Source organism: Melopsittacus undulatus, chromosome 4 (assembly GCF_012275295.1).
Source record: "Melopsittacus undulatus isolate bMelUnd1 chromosome 4, bMelUnd1.mat.Z, whole genome shotgun sequence".
NCBI lineage: Eukaryota > Metazoa > Chordata > Aves > Psittaciformes > Psittaculidae > Melopsittacus > Melopsittacus undulatus.
The window spans coordinates 95,883,275-95,908,971 of record NC_047530.1 but is presented as its reverse complement, the minus strand read 5'-3'; the positions used below and the strand labels follow the sequence as shown (position 1 = coordinate 95,908,971).

The window sequence follows — 25,697 nt, the reverse complement described above, 5'->3', positions numbered from 1 at the left end:
CTGTATTATCAAAATATCATGCAAAGAAAGCTGCACACTAATGGATGAAATATAATTCTCATTTCTAGAAATCTAGATAGTTAATTTCACAAAACAAACAAACACCCTTTGAAATTGCTGAATCAAGTTATCTCCAGCAATAGGAAAATTTGCTTCAGGAAGCCCAAACAATTGCAGGAAGAGATTAAAGTTCCATCTGAGGCAAGTACGCAGAGGCTGAACAAATGCTGCAGGAAATCAGAGTTATACAAGAACTCTTCGAACATGGTAGGATCCTTCCTGTTCCTTTTACCCTTACTGCATACATCAACTTATATATATACTTTGTATTCCTAACTGAAGGATTAAAGATCAGTGTATCATTTACATGCCAAGAAATGAACTACAATACTATCTTCTGGTATTAGGTGGGAAACTTCAAATCTGTGGGACTTCAAACTGATAGAATTTGTGATAGAATTGATTAGAATAACATTTTGTTATAAAGTTATAAAGTTCTAGAACTAAAGAATTAAAAAATAATTTATTTGGAATATTTGGAATAAACTGTTCTTAGAACTGTTACACAATTTTTTTAAAACTATTTTTTAAACCATTGTTTGAATTTTCATCCATTTTCTTCACTGCCCATTCACCTGCAAAAGCGATGTTCTGTTTGTTCTGTAATTCTGAATATAGAGGTCTCATGAATAAAAATGCTAAATAACATGCTAAAGATCACAGAATCCTTTAATCTGCCTAAGACCATTTTCATGTTTTATTCAAAACTTTGCTGTGGATCAGAGAGAGAAACAAAAGCTGATTACCACTCATAATGGGAGATTCCCAGGAGTCTTACAGTCATGCTTTCCTAACCCTGATAGTCCACAAGCTTTTAGCCTTCAAAGCTAAGACATTAAAACTATTTCAAATCTGAATAGTCACTGTTCTTGCAGTGAACACACATGATTTTCTATAGGAGTAGGTAAGGGAGGAACATTATAGTGGAGTATTTTAAAGAATATTGTGTCAGTTATTTGAAATTTCTCAGATTTGGGGTATATCAGTAGTCATTCCAATACATATGGATTCATGAGCCACAAAGAGACAACATGGTTCAATGGTTGAAGTTGTCTTCCCTTCTGGGCTATCTTTCTTGTCTGGGTGTCTAAAGTATTTTCGAGGGAAAACTGGAATATTTGTCTCACAGAAAACTGCAGTGTAGGTTTTATTTTGTGGCAATTGAAGTGTCTGAGACCTCTCAGGCTTCTAGAATAATCATAGAATCATAGAATAGTTAGGGTTGGAAAGGACCTTAAGATCATCTAGTTGCAACCCCCCTGCCATGGTCAGGGACACCTCACACTAAACCATATCACCCAAGGCTTCATCCCACCTGGCCCTGAACACTGCCAGGGATGGAGCATTCACAACGTCCCTGGGCAACCCATTCCAGTACCTCACCACCCTAACAGAAAAGAATTTCTTCCTTATATCCAGTCTAAACCTCTGCTGTTTAAGATTCTATTTAGACATCATCTAAATATTTTCAGAATAGTAGATATCCTGACAAAGTCTCAGTAATATATTCCAGATGAAAAAGTCCAGTCAGAGCAGGTGTTTCTCAGTGTGGCCTACAAGTGTCAAAGACAGGACAGAGGAAACCTTAAATATTTTTCAGTGCCACCTCTCTTTTTCTCAGCTTTGTATTTTAATCCCCCCTCATTTTTGAATCTCTCATTCCCCTTTCCAGACCTATGATTCAACTGTTTCCAGATAGTCTCTTTCATCTCATTGGGAACTGTCTCGTATCACCACCCAGATTCCAATTCTTCCTGCATTAGACCAACGCTAGAACCATCAGTGCATATGGAATCAGAAAATAATTTGCAGACTTCTGAGATGTGACGGGGGACTATAATCATTATCTAATCTATGAGCTGTCTGACACTGACTTCTAGTGAAGAAACCTAACAGATGTTTCATATATTCATATGTTCATATATTCAGATGTTTTACATATTCATATTGCACTCATATTTCATTTTTTCCTTGAAAATAACAATATCTGAAAAAAAATGGCAATGACCTGAAAATGTTTAGAATTTATAAATGAGTAGAAAGAAAAAGAACATAAGCAGAAAGAAGAGCAGACATGTAAATTATAGCAGGGCTAAAACTGTGGACACCAACTGAATAGTTTACCATACTACAGGATCTCCCTTAATTGGAAATGCAATCCACTTAACTATTAAAGCCAGAAATCACTCTATTTCCCATGCCAAGGAGAATGCCAAATCACAGAATCATCGATACCAGGTTGGAAGGGACCTTAAGGATCATCTGGTTCAAACTTTCTTTGTAAAAAAAACACAGGCTAGAAAACATGGCCCAGCACCCTGTTCAGCTGAATGTTGAAAGTGTCCAGTGTTGGGGAATCCACCACTTCCCTGGGGACATTATTCTAATGGTTGATTGATCTCATTGTGAAAAACTTTCCTTGTGTCCAACATAAATAAATAAATGAATAAATAACTCGTGATAATTCAACTTTAACTACTGATTATAATAAACGATTTGAATATGTATGTAGTAGTCTCGCCACAGAATCACAGAATCGCAGAATCCCGAGGGTTGGAAGAGACCTCAAAAGATCATCTAGTCGAACCCCCCTGCAAGAGGAGGGTAACCTAGGGTACGTCACACAGCAACTTGTCCAGTCAGGCCTTAAATATCTCCAACGTAGGAGACTCCACAACCCCCCGGGCAACATGTTCCAGTTTCTCCACAATATCTTTGATGTTCTGAGGTAACTGCTGTTCTGTTTCTTCAGCAGCTGAAAACAACATAGTCTATTATTTATGTTACATTTTTTTCTTTAAAAGTTCTACAAACAAAAAGTAATCAACCTGTCATCTTTCACATTTTAAATATCTAACAGTATATTAAAACCATGATCCTCTGAAAAAAAAAATAAAATTGACCATTAATGTAGATTTAAAATATACTCTTGATATAAATCAAGGGAGGTAGTAGTACTCACGACTTTAGTGTTAGCTGTTGGTGTGATATCAAAAACATGCTTCCAGTTCTTTTAAATAAAAAAGCTCTTCGCAGACCTTAGAGAATCAAGTTTTATGCACACAATAAATAATGCACCATTTTCATGTGTAGAATGTAACTAACATGAAAGGTGCAGAAAATCCTCTCCATAACTAGAGGTAAATTGCATAATGTTTATTAATTTCCTTGATCCTACTTTAACCACTGAATCTCATATTTGCAATGGAGAGTTCTTACCTACCTTAGGTCTACTTTGCAATATTATATTTTTATCCTAAAACACATTGAGAAAAAAGAAGGATTTTTGTGATGACACAAGAGGAGACATGACAATCGGCACCACACGGAAATCTCATTTATAAGGAGAATGCCCTCACTTTTCTGTGTGTTGCAGCCCTGCAAAATCAACTACTTGGGGAACTGTGGTCTGGAGGGTCACAGCCATTGCTTTGATTTCTCATAAGCCTTTCATTTATTTCACATTTCTATTTTTATTTAGCTTTCTAGCAAATTGCTCTTTTCAGGCCTTATTTACTAATGTATTATTTTTAAAACTTTTATTCCTCCAGCTCTTCTAAGTCCATTTTCCACTGTTATCAGGCACATAAAACAGCCCTTCATCTTGGCCTGTCAGCTGCAGCACCTCCGCACTCTCCCAGGAGAGAGCAGCTTCTTGTGAATTCTGTAACTGCTTCACTCCCCACATCCTCTTTGCTTCTTGGATTTCACTCCCTTGTCTGTTTTCTCAGCCTTTCCTCCATTTTAAAGACTGTCAGACAAGATTTCTGACATATTCTACATATTCATAATGATCAAGTTGTATTTTACATCTCCACAGCACTCACCAGCACCTACTGTTAACACACACTTCTGTGTTTCTTGCCAAGGGTAACCTGTGAAATAGGCTCCCAGATTCACAGACTGCAACTTACAGGTGGAAAAACATTGATCATACAGCTATTGTTCTGATTTTGTTTCCTCAAACTGAAATACTGTAATAATAATTTATAAACTTAATTGCTGGTAAGTTTTTTTATACTTTCTAAATTTTTGTCAAATGTTTTAACTGCCATTTTACTTTGATTTTCTGTTAGGAGAGGCACTCAACTAAGAAATCTCCTACACTGTATGACCTTTTAGCTACTTGTCTTTTGAATCCAAAGGCTGTACCTCCTTTAAATCTGCTATGATTTATTTCAGAATTATGTAACTGAGCAAATATTAAAAAAAATTAAAATAATTCCAGTTCTTTACATACTTCTTTGTTTCTTCCACTCACTACTGCACCATACAACTCTAATAAGGAGATTTAAAGCACAGGGGCTTTTTTTCTACAGTGCTTATATTAATCTTGTGTAACTGACTGGTGATCAGTTTCTGACCTTGGGTTATTGCGGGATTTTTCATTTCCTACAGAGCATAAGCTCAGCTCTGGTGTCCCTCAGAGCATTCCATTCCTGGCTTAGCACTGTTCCTAATCTATATGCTGGCATTTAGAGGCCAAATTCTTTGGCAATGTTTGTGTGCCCCTGCATGGCTGCTGATATTCAACTGTATCTTTCTTTAACACCTTCTGTCCCTCAGGCATTTTTATTTTTCTTATATAATTTGTCTGATCTCTGCTACTGGGTGTATACTAACATTTTCCTCCTAAATTCAACAACAACAATGAAAAAAAAAAGGCAGGTTATTCTTACTTAGTTTAGCTGTTACTTTCCCCTTTGGTATGTAACCATTCCTATATCTAATATTCAGTCCAAACAGGAAAAATAGAAGAGAGCTGCTGGTGAATGATATTTAAGTCTTAGGCCCATTCTATAAGTTATCTTAATTTCAGCTAAGAGGGATAGATGGATCTTTTATTATCTAGACACTGATATCTTTGATTGTGCTTTTATTTCTTACAGTGAGATACGCGTGAATTTGTCCATATTTCCAAATAATTTTTTTTTACAAATTGGCACTTATAAAAAATACCATTGCCTGTGTGTTCTCTGCATTGTTCTAAATCATTATGTTTAACAGTAGAGTTTATCTCTACTGTTCGTACAAAGGAGACATGAAAAATATATTTGCACCCTATTTTTTTTTAAACAGAGTATAGAATAACCCATAAGGCTCAGCAAAGATTGACAGAACCTAAACTTGGAGCTATGCCTACTAAGAGAAACTGTGAGGCTCACTTCCATCGTAGCTAATAGGTTAAAAACAGGTACTCTTGCTAAAACACTGCTAGAACTATATATAGCATTGACTCTTTTTAGTGCTTTGAATATCAATCCACAAAATATACTTCTTACAACATAGCAATATTTGGAAACAATTTAACATATTGTTTTTAAGACCTGCTACATCTACCCTGGTTTAGTATTTATTTTTGCAAAGATTTTTCATCATGTGTTTGGTCTGTCACATCTGTTACTATTGACTAAATGTGCTAACTAATACAAAGACTTGTGAGACTCACTTCAGTTGACATCCATAAGGACAAAAAAGCTCTCTCAGGTAACGGATACATGAAAAGTAGGTACCACAGGTATTAGCAGTTTAAACATATTTGTCTGCAGCATTCTTCCATTGCTATCAATGGCCTGAAAATAAATGTGAACATGCTGGAAAAATGAAGAAAAGAAACAGTGACATGCAAGAACAACACTGGAGTAAAAATCTTAAGAGTTGTTCAAAAGTAATATGGAGACTGATTATGAAGGCACCATAAGGGTTCTTGCAGAGAATTACAGGAGGACAAACCTCTTTCTTGAGCAAGGGTTCCCAGTCTTTTGTAACACCAGAACTGTGCATACCACAGAACAGCTTTTATTCCCTGGCAAATAAACATTGGCAGTTTAAGATGTTCTGCTTAAAGCAGAACCTGCAAACCATCACTAACACAAACATTAGTTTGACTTGCTTAGCAACAAATTATGATAAATTCATTCTCACAATATGGAGGGGAAAAAAAAAAAGCTAAAGTTTTCTGCCTTTTTAGTTTAATATTCAAATACACATTTCTGCATTCTTAACAGTTCATTAAACATGTTAAAATCTCTTTGTACTTTCTATAAGCTGACAAGCAATGGACGGAGAATTGTCAAAGAAATTTCGAAGTGCTCTTGGTGCTTCCCTTTCCTGTCACAGCATATGGATGCAAAATAGTGGTGTAGTGGTGTTCCAAGACTTACCCCTGCTTCAGCTGTCTTGCTCAGGTGGGGGAAAAAAAAATAAATTATTTATCTAAGTGCTTAAAATCAATAGAACAAGTAAATCTGAAAACAGGATACTCAAAATTGGGGAAATAAAAAAAAGCCTTAGCTTTCAAAAGGGTTAGATTTTAGATCTTATAGATTAGATTAGACATGGCATGATAATTTCCTTCATCATCTCAAAGATACTGCAGATGAGTTCTTCCTCTTTTCAACATAAGAAAGTCATTGAATGCTTCTAACACAATAGATTGTCAACATCCAATTTATTTATTCCATACAGTATCTGAACATATTGCATACCACATAAGTTCCACAGTTTACATTTACCAACAGATGTTTTTCTTTCTTGAGCAGATGGTATATTGAGTGTACCATGACATAATTCACATTTGCATTATCAGTCATGAATTCTAATGCATTCCATAAATGGAGTTTTGTGCTTTGATAAAATATTTTTGATAGCCATAGCATTTTTGTAATAATCAATTAGTTTGATAATACAACCAGGGAGCCATGTTTTTTTTTTCTCTGTTGCAGAGAAAGGTAAGATTTATCAAAATACAAGAATTAAAAACAAGGGGTAAACACTTTGCTATTACCTTTGTTTGAACTGTGCATACTTACTCTGTGGTTGGTAAATATTCAGCTTCAAAGATGGAATTACTTTTGTAAGAATTCTCAATCTTCTAAGCTATGAGCTACTTCTGAAATAAAACTTTTCAAATTTACTTCATTAAGACTTCACAGGAACAAATAAAGTGAAATAATCGCAAGTTGAACAATATGTTACCAGATAAAAGTAGTATCTTCACCATTCTTGGGTATGATGATGGTCCTGATAAATAAATAAACAAATTCAAATTGTTCTGGATTTTGTTCTCAACTTGCATTATTTTTTTCCACTGCATTACATTTTTTCCATTTCCAATTTGTAACTCCTAATAGCTCATCATTACTCATTTTTATTACCCTTGCCCATTTATCTGTGGCTAATTTGTCCTACCTTATACATCAAAGTTTGGTTTTACAGTATTTAGTCTGTATCCATGTATTGGGCATGAGAAGTGCTTACTGCTAGGGGGATTTACTGCATCACATTGAGGTTCTTTTTTTTTTATTTATTTCTTAGGAATTGCAATAATTGTAATATTAAGTTCATCACTGACAGCTCTGATAAGTCTTCATGCCTGTCCATCCCTCCCTCACACTAGGAGAATGTTTATTCTCTGTTTAGCCTTTCTTCTTAAGAACTTGTGATTCTTATGTACTAGTAATCTTGTACGATCATTAAACTTCAGTTCAAATGTTTCTTGGAGGCATATTTTTCGTCTTTATGTGTGGTTTGTAAGCTTTAATGTATTGTCATTTATCATCTAGTGCGGATTGTCTTAGCATCCATCTGTCGATAAAATTCAAAGTGGAATGGCCCATTCATCTACTCTTTCTCACTGTGGTACTTCTGAAAACATTTTCCTGTATACATGCATGCATGAGAGTGGCTTGTAAGCCCTTAAAATATATCATTTGTTAGGCCCCAGTTATTTGCATCTAACAGAAGTTTGCTTAAAGATGTTCAATTTCCCACTTTCTGATCATATGGAACCAAAGAGAACCTCTGGGTCCTTCAAGTGAGCAGGTAAATAAAAAGTTTGTCAGCCCCTTCCAACAGGGAGCAGGAGACAGCTTTTCTATGTTATTCTGTGTGTTCTGTGGTTGACAGTAGAGTTTTTCAAATACATGTAATCTTCATCTAATGAAGTCAGATCCAACTGGGGCAAGAGGCAAGACAGAATGGGGGAGAAATATCCATATTTCTTCTGTAATTCCAACATTTTGTCCAAGCAGATACTGATATTTGTGGTATTCAGCTTCTTTTTTACTGTTGATATAATGAATAGTTAAAGTTATATATCATCCATCATTTGTCAAGAGTCCTGCAACATCTACAGCCCTGAAACTCACCTTGAAGGATTTCCAGAACAACCACTTCCCACTCACATAATGCCAACACAAAAAATTATTTCTAGCAGACTTTAATATATTTAAAAGCATACTGTAAAAGACAAAAAGGCCAAATTATATCTCTGATATCTTAGTATAGTTTAAAAAAGAATACCAACTCATATGTCATAATATAATTTAAACCAGAACTCAGGGATTTCAGGATCACCAGAAGCAGTGTATCCTTGCTGTCCTACTCACTGTTGTAGAGATCTTGATCTTGAGTGCAAAAGCAAAGTTTTCTAGCCACTGCATATTGAACTGTTGGATTCAGAGTACAGTTATGGAAGCCACATGACATGTTCTTTCAGCCCATTCTTAGGCTTCCAAAAATTGAAAATGTTAAGACTTGTATCATCAGCAACAATTTCGAGCTGTAGAAACACTCCTACATTGTCACACATTTACATAACCTTGTCAAGCTCCATTTTTTAAGCTATATAAAATTATCAGTCCTCTCTACCCAGCTGTGAAGATGATTGCAAATCATTTCTCTTTTAGTGATTAGACATATGCAGATATTACCATTTTATCTCCTAAGTGCTGGGATAAAGTTTATATTATCTCCTTTTCCCCCAGGGCTGCAACCACCAATTTCTGGAATATAATCTACACATTCCCTGGCAGAGAAATCACTTAGTGTTTAAAACTTGAGACCTTTCTTTTGATTTTCTATTATATCTTAATACATAGCTCCCTGAAGAGAAAAAGACACAAACAGAAAATTTATGACAGTTTTGATATAGTGTATGTATATATAGCAACAAATACATGAAATAATGCTATTCCTGCTTGAAAGGCTATCTTTATTTAATAGAAATGTTTCTGAGTTGCTTTCATATAAGTGTTTTCCCTTTGTAACTTCAAAAATTATGGCAAAGAAATTGGGAAGTTCCACCATTTCCAAAAATCCCTTTGAATTAATGTGTTGACTTCAGAGTGAAAGCAACAAAAAAGGTATTGCACCATTTAGCAGTAGTTTTTGCTGCAGTCACAAAGGAACTAAAATCAAATACCTGCAGCAATAATAATAATAAAAAGTAGCTTATTTTCCAAATAAGTGTGTTTACTTGCTAAAACACAGCAAACGGGGAGACTTCATAATTCCCCAACACATGATGTCTCTCCCCTAGTCAGTCACCAGCTGCATGATTGATGCTTATCAAGTGATGTAACCAAGGTACTTGGCATTCTGGGATATGTAGTTCAGTATCCTTCACAATGCAACTCATATGGATTGTCTGTATTACCTGTAGTATATGAGAATACTATTTGTTTGGAGGCATTAGGTGAAAAATAGTGTTACATTTTATGGGTTGCCTGTAACATACAGTTATTGAAGAAGTCATAGTATAGAATCATAGAATAGTTAGGGTTGGAAAAAACCTTAAGATACAATCATACAGTCATACAACAGTTAGGGTTGGAAAGGACCTTAAGATCATCCAGTTCCAACCCCCTACCATGGGCATCGACACCTCACACTAAACCATATCACCCAAGGCTTCATCCAACCTGGCCTTGAACACCGCCAGGGATGGAGCATTCACAACCTCCCTGGGCAACCCATTCCAGTGCCTCACCACCCTAACAGAAAAAAATTTCTTCCTTATATCCAATCTAAACCTCCCCTGTCTAAGTTTTAACCCGTTACCCCTTGTCATATCACTACAGTCCCTAATGAATAGTCCCTCCCCGATGCATGTAATAGTCATTACATGTATTTTAAAATTAAGTATTCTGAAGGGATTTGAACAGCATTTATGCAGGGAATCCTTTCCTGGTTTGACATTATCTGAAGGGATACCAGAAAAGAGAACATTTATTTTTAGTAGTGCACCTTAGGCCAAAGTGGCACAAAATACATTTTCACTGTATTTTCACTGTTTCACAATACATTTTCACTGTTACACCTTCAAACAAGGAAGTAATTATGCAAACTGAAAGAAGCAAAAGCTAGGGAGAAGATGAGGGACAAATAGAATCTGATTAATCGTTTGTGAGGTTTGTGGGTTTAATGTTGGATGCTTTATATTGCTTTATTTTGGCCACCACAGAATCATATTCTAGCTACAAATTACTCTAATTTCACATACAGGAAAGAGGAGCTGAAATGGTAGAGTGAAATGGAAATGTGGACCAAATGATCTGTGGAGACAGATTTGGGAACCTAGTTATCAAGAGCAGGCACTCCTAGAGCAACCCACTTTGTAGACACCTGAGCAAGATGTGGGGACACATTCACAGTATGTGGCAGAGATATAAGACACCTGAAAACACTCTATTTCCTCATTCAAAGGTGCATATTTTTAAATTAAAATAAATGGAACAAATCCAGAGTTAGAATTTGACAGACTAAATGTAAAATACAACAAATCAGACAAAAGAAGCTGTAAACAGGCATGAGACAATTCATCATAAGGGGGAACCTAAAGGGGAAATACTAACCCAACTATGAACTAATCTTTTTTTCTAAAGAGCATCACCAGGTAAAACAAGTTACATATGAATTATTCCAATTAAAATAAAAGGCACTTAGTGTATCTACACAGCAAACATCCTCTTTGTAGAATGATTTTTTTAGTGTTTTTTTTCTTTTTTTTTGTTGTTTTTGTTGGGTTTTTTGTTTGTTTTTAAAGGAGGCTTGATGTGTATGCGGGAGAGATCAGCCAATTAGACAAATTTACAAGTGGAAATCTCTGAAGCCCGGTCTCACCTATAGCTATACACATGACATTTTCATAGGTATGGCCTCTATTGGGGTCAAAAAGTCAAAGCCAGAAGCATTGTCTCCTAGATAGATTTACAGTCACACCAGCAGAAGCTTAACCTCTATGGAAGGTTTTCAGAGATACCCATGTTAATTTGCTTATATGACCTCCATTAAACTTTTACACTCAGGACTTGATTTTTTAACTTCAGTTGCTGAAGGAAATTGTATCAAAGAAAGAAACAGCTGTTCAAAAAGTGAAAGAATACGCTCCACACTAAGGAATAACATAGTCTTACCTGAGAAATCCAAGCAATTCTGACTGTAAACTATAGAAAACACATTTCATTTGAGGATTATAAACCATGCAAATCTTTGGGTTTAGGGTTCTTTTTTTTAAGTTCTGGAGTTATTTATGTAAAGTAGCAGCAGTTCTCAGGTTTCCAGTAATTTCCAGAAAGTCTTTTTGGCTTCAAATTTATATTGACACCTGTATGAGTATTTAAGTTGCCTGGATTTACAATTTTGTAGAATTGTGTAGATATAGTAAGCTCTTCCTTTAGTATAATATTCCACCAAGATTCACTGATATTAACTGCATTGTTACCCACCAATCTAAATATCTCAGTGCTTTTGTTTTAAGACATCTGCAGCAAAGCATTTGTATAATTGTATATTTGGGTTTGTTTGGGTTTTTTAAGGACTACATTATGTTGCCTATACAATGTATGTTATACCTTTTTTGTCACTGGAAAACATTATCAGGGTATTTGACATGTCACAAACTACCACAAACCATGAAAGAAATACAGCGTTTTTCTTTTTAACTTTTATCTGGGTTTTTTTGCTGGTCACTGATATGATTTTAGAGAGTTAGTATGTAGATGCTTACAAAACCAATGATCCCTCTCCTCTTAGTTCTTGCCAAATTGCCTTGGTGTAGAAGGCAGGGGAGGAGGGACAGTCATTTTAAGAATCAACCTCCAGGGACTTTACAACTGAATTAGTTTGATATGATTTGTTTTTAATGAACAAACTACCAATAAATTATCACTTTATTTTCCTCTAGGTGCTTTAAAAATAAAGTCTGTTAACCATTCTAGCAATTTAGTAGATATTAAGTGCACTGATCTGAAATTCTTTCTTCCCCTCCTCCTATTACAGACATTGGTCTATTCTTTTTACAAGTGTTTGCCCTTTTCCAGGCCCCAGGCCTCACTTGGCCTTCATGAGCTCAGAACCATCATCTACCATTGACTGTAACAGTTCCACCACACTGCAGGCGGATTTAAGCATGCTCAGCTGCTAAAGGTTTTATTTCCTTTAACCTGTTCCATACCAGTTTTCCTATATGATGTCTATCTTTTCTAATTATAGTCTCAGTTGACTAGCACAATCAAGAACTGAAATCATTACAGGTCTAAAAATGTTCAGAACTGTAAGATTATATTTAATTGATGCAAGAAGTGTCATTGTTCACAGTTTATTTACTAAAAACTGAATTAATGTTTTTTCTGACTCTGCCACTGTATGACAGTAAGTAGCGAGTGCTATCAGGGATGATTCTGCATACAGTAACTATGATAATGATGGGGATACCAGCCTTTTCAAAGGAGGTGTTCATAACAGAAGCTATCTTCTTCATAGCCAAACCATCCTGGTAATTAATCTGGCCTTCTGTTTAATCCAACTCTCATTTAACAGTTCCATAATTTTTGATAATACTTGATCCAGTGAGTAATTCGTAAAATATATTCTAACAAAAGTTCAGAAAAATTGAGGGAAAGAAGTGACACACTGTTTTCTTCCAATCTTGAAGGAGCTGACAGAATTTGTGTTTAGTATCTTCTCCCCCACAGGTGGTATAATTATAAGTGATGCATAGGCAGGCAAGATGGGGGGGGGGGAGTTACTTCTTCATGTGGAAATCAGAATGTTTCATATTTCCTCTGTGGCTTGAAGTATGCAGAAAAAGCACAACTGGAATGTATAATTTCTGGTAAATGTTGGCCAAGTAGAAAGAATATTTAGATGAGGTACCATAGCTTTTGTTCTCTTCCACTAGGACTGAAAAATGTCATTGCTCCTTAAGTGTCAGCATCCAGATACAAAACACAGAGAAGGTGCTTCATACATCAGCACAATAAAGCAGGAAGTAATGCTAGTGCTTTCTAGTTAGGTCAATTTAGAAAGTAGTGTGTTTTCAGCTCAGTTAGCAAAAGTGCACTTAAAAAGGATGGTTTTATCGGCACAGGGAAGAATAAAATTCCCTGCTGTTATCATATTTTTCTACATCCCTGACTGAGGCTTTAGAATAGATTACAATGCAGTCCTCAGTTGAAAGGAACCAGTAAACAAATTCAGCATACTTTTTCTTTGTGCATGGCCCTGTCACTGCCGTTCTCTCCATCATGCCAAGATGTCAAATCAGACTTAGCAGAAAAAAAACCCCAGGCTTTTAATAAAAGTATTTGACCAGTTTGGTGTTCATAATCACCTTTATTCTATGAATGACAAATGAATGTCAGTAAGTAAGTTCATGTCCCAAAGCACTAAATGCTTTGCAAGTATTGTTCACAGGAACGTTAAATTCTATCACAAGCAAAAATCCCCCAAAAGCAAGCACTAACTTGTCAATCACACGTAGAAATTCCAAAAAAATAAAGCAGAAATTAGAAAGGAATCTGAAGAACTTAAACTCTTCTTTCCTTCATTTTCATCAGCATGTATAACGGCTTCTGACTAATATATATATATATTTAAAAATTTTTAGTTGTCACAGAGATGCATATTATATATATATATATCTAAACCAGACTCTGGGTATTGCTGTCAACTGTTTAATATAAACTGGCAAATTATTTTAAGCATTCCTTTCCCATGGCTCAACATAATCCAAATCAAGATGCGCAAAGATTTCTTCCTCACTTCTGGCTTTGAGAAAGATCCTCTGTGAAAAAAAAAATTAAAAACAAAAAAATAAAGGAAGTCAATAAGGGTGTTAGAAAGAAATTTCAATTGATCTATTTTGCTGTTTAAAAGGAGTTAATTTTGGCAGGTCTACCCATTGTATCCTCTACAGAATACACTCTCTTCATCAGTGTGCTGACCTTGAAATGTGGAAACGAGTTAAAAAAATAATGCTTAATGCTTTCAGTTCTAGCTTAGGACTTTGTTTTGATTTACTTTTTCAAGACTCTGTGCACAAATATTCACACTGGAACTCAAATAAAACCTACATTTCCCTCCCATGAGGGTCAATAGCTTGACTTTCTTCATAAAATGATTAATGGCTTTTTAAATTAATATAGTAATGTTCTCTATAAATGCATTCAAGCCAAAAGCTGATTCAATGGTTACACTAATTATGTATAGCCAAGCATTAAAAACATTGATGCTTTCCAAATTTCTAGGTAGCTGAAAATGAAGGATCAACAATTGCAACTTCTTTTTATATTTTTTTAACACACATGCTCATAATGAATGTTTTACAGTAAAACCCAGTTTTGTTTTCATACCTGCACTTCAGATAAGACAGGATAGTATTCCTACACAGAAACCACTCACAAGCCTACCTCCCCTAAGATGACTGCTATAGTAAAGTACATCATTTTATGCATTCATTTAATCACTGAAGTACAATATTAATTAAAAAGGCTGCTCAGGTAGATTAGTCAAACCTCACCATTAAGAAGAATTTGGAAGCAAAAAAGAACTCAATTTTATTAAAAAAAAAAGATTAATATTTCAGCAGTTCCTGAATCATTTGAAGTCAAATCTCAGTCAGTTTTCAGTTCCAAACAATCTCAAACTCCATGCCACAAAAACTTCAGGATTAAAACTTCATAATCTTCTACATTTACTTTCTACTATAAAAGAGGAGATGCTGTCTAGAGAACTGCCCACTGATGAATTTTACTGAGTCAAGAAAATCTCTGACTACTGTAAAGTTTAGGAATATTTGTGTAGCACCTCTGCTTTCTTAGCTGCCAAGCAGTGTCTCCAGGAGGGTTATGCTGTCCAGCATATCCATGGAATGGGTCCAGAAGAGGAGTGCATAAGTAGATAAGGGTGTGCCCATGGTATGGCAGCAGAGATTCACAGCTTTTTCTTCTTTTTTGTCTGTGTTCTATTCTTGCGCTCCTTCACTCCATGATCTGTACAGTGCTTCCCTGTCTTTTATTCCCATTGAGATCACATAACTCAAGGGACTTGGGAAGCAGAAAATAGGCAGATGACTGGGATACATAGATCCTACTTTTGGCATGTTATTTTTTTTCCTTTCAACTCCCCTTATCAGTCAGCAGATCAACACTGGTAGGAAAGTCTTGGGGATACAGCTTCGCCAAGCAGCATGGCACTAGCATATGTGAAAGCTACATAATGCTGTCTAAGCTGCTCTATCAACATATGGAAAGCTGAAAGAACAATAAGAGGGCATAAGCAAAACTACTGAGCCCAGGACAGCCTCATGCTGCAACTGAAATATGCTTGTACATGACCAGTAAAATTCACCCCATCAGCTGGTACCCACTGGCTTACTGTTATCTCTATCAGTCCCTTTATTTCCAGTGCCTGATCCATATCTCAGTCCTGTCAGGAGCCACAGTTTTAACAAGGCATAATGAAGAATTAAACTGTAAAGTGAAATGTAACACTAATTGTCAGCTGACTCAAACTTTATCAGGGATTCAACCAAATCGGAAACTTGTTCCCATTTCATTGTAGTGGTATTTGAAACTTGAAGCTCCAAGTCCAACTCTAAAGAGAAAGGCCACCTTTCGTTGACACTGCTCAAGCTCCAACAGCCAGAGTTGTCAAACTGGCAGTTTTCTTAACAGCCATTTTTCACTGCCACAAAGTAGAATGAAAGCTAGTTTAACTGCTAGAAAGATTACAAGGACTAAATTGGATGGTAGAGGTTAGATGCTCCTGAGTGAACAGAGCCAGAGGCCATCAGTGTTCCCTTGAGCTTGGGAGGACAGAAAGGACAGAGAATTCAAGGTTCCAATTCTGTTCTTCTAAACTTCTCAACCAGCAATCAGGTATTTAAAAGCAGTTCTGGCTGATATCCTCTTGAAACCATCCAGAGTCATTTGTCTTTCTTAGCAAATTACTGCTATAGAATGAAGTAATACGGAACATTTTAACTATTTTATTTGGAGACAGCTCGTCTTTAATTAGACAAAAACCATCTTAAAAGGCAAATAATTAAGGTCAATGGTAATTATGGCAATATGAAGTAATGTGTTCTGTCTTATTAAAGAAAATACATTACAGAATCAGAAAATTACTTTTAAAATTGTATCTACAGAATCAGAAAATTACTTTTAAAATTGTATCTATTTCTGTAATGTCTTGTATACATATGTACAGTGCAGACTTCGCAAATAGGGCCTTGCCACGCTCTGGAGATGCTTGTTGTATCCTTGGCATTTATATTTCCCAGATTTGTATTTGCAAAACTGTTGTGTATCAGCTGCCAAACCCACTGAAATAAAGTCTCTCACAATGAGATCAGTACACATGGTCTTAAGCTCTACTGCAAAGGCACTGATTTCAGGCAGTGATACGTTCCATATGTGTCTGAAATTTGTTACTAGAGTGCCCAGCCAAAGTACTTAATAAAGTATTAGAAGTTGTTTTCACTATTCTGTAATGGATTCTACTTTTATAATTTTAATGTTCAAACACACCATATCAGAAATTTGAGGGAATAACTTGGCCAGTGGCTTTTTTGGTTTGTTTGTTTTTTTTAATCAAATCAGGGCAAACATGGTATGCTTTTTTGCTTTGACACCTGTAGTGTAAAAAAGAGGTCTGCAGTTTTCTCGGGTATTTTATCCATCACCATGAAGTTCTCAGCATAGGAATATTTTGACTCTGTAGTTCCACAAACAACTACAAAACACTGCTGGAGTATGAAAAGCTGAAAACAATCACATATCCATAATGAAATAACAGTTCAAAGTGGTGTCTGCAATAGCAAAGATTGTTGATGGAGCATAGACAACCAATGTTCTTTTTTCCTATGAAATTCTAATGTCAGGTTCTGGAATAAAAGAACCTACAAAAAATAGTGACCAGGGAAAAACTGGTCCTTTTTCATATAGACAGGAATAGAAAAACAGAAAATAAGTTATTGACAAGAATAATAGAAAAGGAAAGACACTGATAGCTGCCCATCAGGTAACAATACTGGGAATATTCTGTTAATATGATAATATGTCCTGAGTGGACAACTTTTTAGGATTTTTTTTTTGTTGTTGTTGTTTTTTTATTGGTGTGCGTTTGTTTGATTTTTTTTGTTTGTTTTTCTACTATTACTAAGATAGGAAAATCCATACACATTCACTACTGCAAAAAAGTAAAACAAGAAAAGATTTTACACTTGTAGATAGGTGTTACAGATTCTCTTTAACAGAAGCTCTTCATATCTCTGGGACCCCAGATTGCATCCCATTTCTTTTGTTCTGTCACTTTATGTTTTTCTGCAAGCAAAACTAATTTCATTTACTTGACAGGGAAAATTTCTAACACAAAGTATCTGATGCTGAATACCACTCTCAGTAGCTACAAGCCATGTTTCTAAATGAATCTCTAGCTGATATCTGCCAACTGCTTTAGCAATGTGTTATTAATGTTAATCATAACCTATGACTTTCCTACTTTGTCAATCTATGCTGAGCTTACACAGTGATGCAAATTCACTGATGTTCTTTCTTCCTTTTTTTTTCCTCAAGAAAAGTGATGAACTGCTTGCCCAGAGGTGATATGTTTTTCAGCTTCTTACTAATATTTAGCTGATCCAAGACATGCCCAAGCAACATCAGTCAAATTTACAAAGAGCAATGCTCCAGAGCAGCTGGTATCCCTCTGCTCTTATCCCATTTAATCAATTCTGTTATTTCAATGGATGTAAATATTACATTTGTGGTTGCTAACGTGACCATTAACTACACCTAATGTAGAACAGCTGCCATCCAAATGTTTTCTTATGTGAACTGCTACCTCTTATTTTTCATCTTGGCATTAATGATCAATAATACTTTTGATGAAAGAGAAGCACAGAGCTAGCACTGCTTGATGATATCCTAACTAGGACTGCCAAAGTTCAAGCAGATGTTACTACTATTGTTTGTTTCATCTCACATTTTAATGCACCAAAGCCGGCAAAACAAAACCATTATTCGTTAGAGTTCGAGCTTTAGTTATATGATACAGAGCTGGCCAACAGCATATGTTTTTGGTTGTTTTTTTTTTTTGGGGGGGGCAAAACCTGATTTTACTGATTTTTTATATGCATCATTTAAACAAACAGAAAACTTGAATGCATTGGAAAGCACTTCAGACTTCTTTTTGTCTTCCATTTTTAGAGTACCTCTTTAACCTATTTCTTCTAACAATGTAAATAAGTTGACCCTATGCATCAAGATAAGAAACCTTAAAATACGGTTAGCAATTTGTCTGGTAAAGTGGATTAAAGGATCCCAAGAAATCAGAGATACTAGAAATAACTGTTCACAAATTCTTGATTTTCACAACACAGAGGATCTTGCTATTATATGAAAATTTACGCCACAGCATACGCACTGTTCATGTGTTAAGCAACTTGTACTTTCAGTGAGCATAGATGAATTCCTTAGGTTGTTGAAATTAAAATATACTGACATCCAGCTTACTCTTAGCTCTATTGTGGCCATCCATCTTTCTTTCCATTGTTTGGTCAGGAAGGAAAAATACTGCAGTGATAGCAACCTCCTAACACAATGAATGAAACAATAACCTTGCTTAACAATAAATTGCTCAACTGCTCTGCCAGCTTTGTATACACGAAACTCCTGAAACCAAGTCTACTCACGCTCTCCATCAGTATTAACTCAGTCTTTTTGAAAATAACACATTTAATCAGACCCCAAGTAGACTGATACCCTACTGTGTATTACTAAACAGCTTGGTAATAAGTGTCTTGCAAAATACCAAATTGAGTAATCTGTTATAACTGAGTAACACTATAACTTTTAGCCTGTCACCATGGCATTTCATTATTATTTTCCCATCTCAAGATGAACTTAGGAAGCTAGTTTGAATACATGTTCTTCAAAATAAAAGCCAGTAGGACCCCATATTCAGAATGTGCTGGACAGCAAATTACTCCATGTTTGTATGTACAACATCTATACATGTGGAATGCACTGTTCTAAAGTAAGACATGGTGGAAACTTGATAATTTCTTTCTTTAAATCCTTATCCTTGTTATTAGCTTAGAAACTAGAATGAACTGTGAAGATTCCTAGTTGATTACTGGCCCAACTCTGCTTTACGCATTATTTGAACATTTATTTTTTAACAAGTCGCAGTCATATCAAGGCCTTAAAAAGACCAAATAATTTACTTCCATATTATATTTTTCCTACTTGTTTCATAGTAGTGACTTTTATTGGCTCTACAGCAGTAATTCAAAAGGAATGCAATCATACTACAATAGAGTTCATTATCCTTTGGAAAACTATGACACTGTGTAGGAGGCACACCCCTTCCTTTCGCAAAAAGCCATAATCATTAAGGTCGGTCTGGACTCCTGACATACTGTTTTGTCAGGTAAATGGGGGAGGAAGGGCACCTACTATTGCCCACAGTATCTTGTTGACAAATTACAAAACTGTTTGATACAACTTTGCTTCTAGTAACTGGGAATGTTGCATGCTTTAAAAATGCAAATTATTACATAGTATATTTAGGGATTTTTTCATTTAATTTGGTCTTCTCTTACTTGTATTTCACATGTGACATCTATTCACATTAGTTTAATTATGTTAATATTAGTTTTGCTTTTTTAAATTATTAAAATGGAGCTATAATGGCAATATGATCATATCTAACTTTGTAGTATTTCCAGTACACTAAAGGATAAATAGCAAGCAGTCTAAACCCCCATCACTTTACATGTCTGGAATTACTACAGTGGCAGTAAGCATGACAATGATAAATGAACAACAGAAAAAAGAGGACAGACTGTCATTTGCAAACTTAAAACTTAGCTGTTCATTGTGCTTGCACAGAGGCCACTCTAAAAATAAGTTTATGAGTAAAGTCTATTGTAGATGAATGATGATAACAACAGGACTTGCTTAGCAAACCATAGTAAAAGATAACATAATGTCCCTTAAATTTATTTTACACAGGTATTTGTCACTTCAGTGACATCTTCATATGTCATCACTTATGCCAAGTAGATTAAAGATTTCTAATAAAAGGTATTTGGAACTAATGTGGAGGTGATGCTACTTACATTGCTTGCAATAGGTTCCGAGATGTTAAAGTACTTTAGCTATGAAAGGACACAGCAATCACTGAAGTAGTTCACCCTGACAGCAAAGACCTACAACTGACAGAATACGCTACAATGCCTTATAAGATTAAAAGTGCAATGCTATTAAACTACTCACACTCTTTTTTCTCTCATCCCATGTGATCAAATAACATTTCTACACTGTAAAAGGAAATGTAAATAGCTGTTAATTAAATTCATTAAATGAGCTTACAGAAAGAATTGTGAGGGCAGAAATGTAAGTAATCCTTCAAATAGCAAGTACTTTCCACAAGACTAGCCATGCAAAAGTTCATGCATGTTTACTTGACCAGAATGTTACCATATCTGTTCTCTGCCACTGGGCCAACTGAAGCACCACCACTACACACAGGTCACACCAGTACTACAGCAACTCTTAGGAAGATGCTACTTTTACTAAATCATCCTTTTATAATGTGTACTTTTCAGTGTATGTATATATTTCATTCTTTTATGACTTTCAGATTATATTGACCTAAACTCATGCACACCATGCTAAAGGTATTCCGCTAATGAGAAAGTCTGATTGTTGCATCAAAAATGTCTATACAATTGTATGTCCACAAAACAATACACTGAAGTCTTTTTGTTGTAATATTTCCTGAAATACTTCGTTTGACTGCACCTATCTTCTGAACAAAATGCTCATGTTTTATTGAGAAACATATTCTGACAATAAATGGGTGTAGCATTAAATTGTTTCTCATCTGTGAAAATGTTAGAAATAACAGTAACTAGAAATAAAACAAACATGCTGGAATAGAGGCAAACAACTGAGAATTTATATGAATCCATTGGTGAAAATTTTCTAAAAAAGTAGCTGTAGGACATAAAATTGTTTCTTGTTCTGATTATTAATTGTAATATGTGACAATAGCCTCAAGCACAAAATACTGAGATAAAAAGAAATAATCAGACATTTAAATGCTTGAACAAGTTATGTTTTCATTTATGATCAGAATTGCACAGAATTTTTTTGTTTGCACTACAAAATTCTCTAAAAACAGAAGTCCTATCTGCCTGAAAAGTGCGGGGGAGGGGGAGGGAAGAGAGGAATGGTGGAAGAAACAAACAATCCAGAAAGCAAACCATATGTTGTTAACCTAGCTGTTAAAATTAAAAAAAAAAAAAAGCTTACATTAGAAAAACATTCATCTTTCTGACTCAAATTTACATGAAGAAATTCTGCAAATTCAAGATCTCAATTCTATTGCATGAATTTTGTCAACTAGCTGTTAAAAGTCCTTAGACACACATCTAAAAATTTATATCAATATAATTCCAGTTACTTCTTATTTTTGACAACTAAATGTTCCTGTGACTAACAATGCACACATTCCATAAGAAGAGAAAAGTAAGTTCTCAGTGCAAATTAAAGAAAGTGCAATGCTACAGGCTTTTTCATTTGATTACAGAGAGGTGTATGGATTTCTGGTGAACCTTAGGAAAAAAGGCTTATGAAATCATGTAAGTTCACTGATGCTTTTCACCTGGGAAGTCTCCTCTGCCTCAATAGCCTGAATACCTCTATCAGCTCATAATCAAAAGAAAACTGAAAAACACTGGGGCCACAGAAGAGTCAACCTCTGGCAAGGAAAGCATTTTTTCAGACAAAATTTGAGTTTGAAGACCAACCACTGAATACACTGGATGCAGATGTCCATGAATTCTTGGATGTGACAAGTATGAGGACCACTGTCAAAGGGACTGAGTCAGGAAAGCCTGAGAGAGGACAAGACAGAAAGGGAGAACATATGTTCGGTTCCAGATATGCACTTACATCTTCACTCAGAAAGGTCACTTGGAAAAAAGGTAATCAGATTATACAGACAGATTGATGAAAAATTATCCAAATTCACTCCATGGCACAACTAGTTGGACATTCTATTTATCGGCAATTAAGTTACTGCAAGTCCCATAATGAACACTGTAAGTTGATTATACTCTTGATCCCCATTAAATTAAATTAGGTTTATCCTGGAATCATAAATATGAAGAGATTAGTAACATTTTCTAAAAGTAAATAAAAATGAAGGAGGAGAGGGCAACAGGGTGGATGTCAGTAAAAGACTTACAAAAGACAAAAAAAAGGATGAAGGAAGCTGTTAATGATTGGCTTGACATGACCTCCTAATGGTGTCTCCTAGGCTAACATTTCTTCCAATACTGAATATGCTGATGACCTTCTGGCATTCAGCACTTTCATATGGATAATGAGTGCAATAGGTAACAAGTAAGGAATGCAAAACTGAAGAAAATAGTGGAAAGAAATTTTCAGTGGAATTTTAGTTCAGACACTTCTGAACTGTTTGGGTTTGTTGGTTGGTTTGGTTTTTTTTTTCAGGTAGATGTAAACCCAGACTGAGATCTCTAATAAAATGAGTTAGAGCAGTTTACTTGAACCAAAATTTACAGAACAACACAAATTGAATCCAACCACCGCCAGCCAAAAAGCAAGAATGAAAGGATACCCAAAATAAAAAATAATGGAAAGAGAAGGTGGGGGAAAAGCAATAGTCTAGATTAACTTCTTCAGGTCTTAATAAAGGTCTTAAAATACATAACCTGTCTTTGTTTTATCTTAAAGGATTTCTGAGAGATTGGGTTTCTGAAAGTGCAAGTAGTGCCTGCAAAGTCACTCAACAAAAACAGCAGGTCAATGGAGGTTGAGGAAGGATGCTGCAAAATGAAACTGTTTCAGTCATCCTGTTCAAAATATTTTAGTGCACTTTCCCCATTATCAAAAGCAACCACTTTCTGCAACAATTCTTGCAGGCAGGGCTTGTATATTAACTGGATCACCTAATAGCTTTGAAAGGTACAAGCCACAAGGTTTTAAGAAACCTATGAGAAAATATGTGATAATTGTCCATAGCAGTACAAAGGAAGAGATTTCAAAGAAAAGCAGCATTTTGCTGAGTTAATGGCCATGTGCTTGTGTATATACTTGAATTTAGTAACCTAAAGACAAGCAACAATTCTTGACTAGTATGTCTTATCAAATACAAGGGATATAAGTGACACCTAGTTTCTCTCAAGCATGTTTCTTTAAAATCTTCCCTAAACATCTAGCTGCATGTTATTTTCTACTCTTACCATGCATAATTTGAGTTATTGAGCATCACCCTAACCAAGACAGTAGGCTTTTATATTATTTTATACGCTATATGTCAAAAAAGAATACATATGGCAGTATATAGAGATTTTTACTAAAATAACTAACAGGAGCCCTGTGCTGCCATCAATACTTAAAAATAACTGACTTCAGTAGCAGAATTTGGAGACATCAGTGTTTACCCACAAGGACTATTATGCTATTTTCTTCCAATGCCTGGATGTGTGCCTCCTGAATCTATTTATAGCCACTGATAAAAGGGTGCAGCCCCTAAATCAGGATTTCTGTCATTCAGTTCTGAGTCTACCATGCAGTTTACCATTGCAGACAGCTCCACTCCTTATTTATTGACCTGCAATGACCAAGACGAAAGCATACTTTGCAAACACTGATCAGGAAGCCAGCTATTTTCTCTTCCTTCTCTACACTACTGTTAGCTTTACAAGAATGAATGTTGTATGGTTTTGGTGCAAAACATACATCTGCTCAGAGCTTCAATGTAGCAAACAGCTTTGCAAGTTTATACCAGTTACAAACCCAGAATCATGTAAATCAACTGTAGAGAATGTGCTACAGAAGATCCAGGAATTCCTGCAGCACACAGCTATATGAGGTTGAGTGCCTTCTATCTACAATGAAAAGATGGAAATACAACATAACATCAATCCATAAAATGGTGGCTACTTTTCTGAAACATTAGCTGCTCTTTAGGATACACAAAGTGCTAAAAAGAATCACTGTAATCAATAACTTTCACAGCAAGCTACTGTGAAAGTTACTGATTTTATGGTTATGATTTTATACTAATTTTATGGAGAGTGAAGGGAGGGAATAGAGGAAGAAAAAAAAGTACAAATAAATCAATTTCCAGATAAAAATGGATACAAACTTGTCATTATACAAGATATTTCAGATAATTGCATTCACTGTCTTGAGGAGTATGAATATTGTCAGATAGTAACATAAAAAAATGAAATTTCTCCACATCCTGATATTAATACTGCCAGACAGCCAGAGTGGAACAGCATCTTATCCTATCACCAGTCAGTCAGACAACATGCTCAGAATAAGACACTGCTCAAAGAAAAAACATGACAGAATCTAACCCTAAGGAACTGTTATCATAATTACACCTTAGTATATTTACTCTGAATTTTATTTATGTTCACTATGGTCAACACACTTTTTTTTAAATTTTGTAAATTGCACTAATACCTGAGAATTTATCTTCTAGTACTTTCTTAAACAATATGACAAACAACTTTCCTTCTTTTCTTTTCCCAATTTTTTCTTGCTTGGTTTGGGTTTTTTTGTTCTGAGTTTGTTTGATTTTTTTTAATAGGTTTTAAGACTGGTTGCTAGTGATTTTTGCTTTGCCTGCAATTAGATAATTTGCTAAATATTTATGCTATATTTATGAATAAGACTATCAACAGTACAAGCAATTTCATTATTATTATAGAACATAAATGCTGAAGTATTGTAGTACTAGGACTGTAGTTCTAGTACTGTACTGGAAATGTGAAGTATTTCATATAGTTTACCTATGATATTCCACCACACTTTGCAGACATTATGCATTTTTGCTTTAATGTTATCATAACAATTTTCAGTTGCAAATAAGCTGAATTTTCTCTGACATTATAATATCTTCAAATGTAATTTTCATGTTTAACTGGTATTTTCTATACTAATATTCACATCACCATGCCTGCTTTAAAATAAAATATAATCAGTCCCTAATCCAGCTACAAACGGAATGATAAATACATCAGAGAGAAAAAAATGACTCTTTGAAATGGCATTATAACAAACCATGATGAAAAAGCAGTATTACAGGCATTACCCGTTGACTCAATACCCTCAGGCAAAGTCATGTGTAATGGTATTGATGCAAAATAGTGCAGTGGAATTTATTTTAATAATTCTAGGCAGGAATAATTTTTGAAGATAATAGAAGCCAGAACCATAAATTCTCAGTTCATTTTACCACTGCACATGTCCTGTACTTTTAACCAGAAATACTGTACTTGAATATTTCTTTTACAACTATTCTCTAACTCTAGCTATAGGTTTATTTGCATTAAATTTCTGAAAAATAAAAAGTATATCCTCTGAGTAAATTAGAATAATCAGGCTAATATTAGGATATTCTAAGCACTTATTAAGTATTTCATAACATGGGGTAACAAAATATCCTCATGCATTCTACATGCAGCCTACTTACTCCAAGTAGCTTTGATGTCAGAGACAGAAACATACCAATGCTGA

The 25,697-nt window shown here is 35.1% G+C and overlaps 1 protein-coding gene across 6 annotated transcripts in view; it reads right to left on the bottom strand.

The window, feature by feature from the left end:
• Positions 1-13,514: 13,514 nt before the first annotated feature.
• LOC101867685 (DNA nucleotidylexotransferase) overlaps positions 13,515-25,697 on the bottom strand; it is a 196,407-nt gene continuing 184,224 nt past the window's right edge. For all 6 annotated transcript variants that reach the window (XM_031044639.2, XM_031044641.2, XM_031044640.2 and 3 more), the window contains one exon: positions 13,515-13,909. In XM_031044639.2, the coding sequence (XP_030900499.2) occupies positions 13,823-13,909 (87 nt within the window). In that variant the 3' untranslated portion in view covers positions 13,515-13,822. The remainder of the gene's footprint in view (positions 13,910-25,697) is intronic.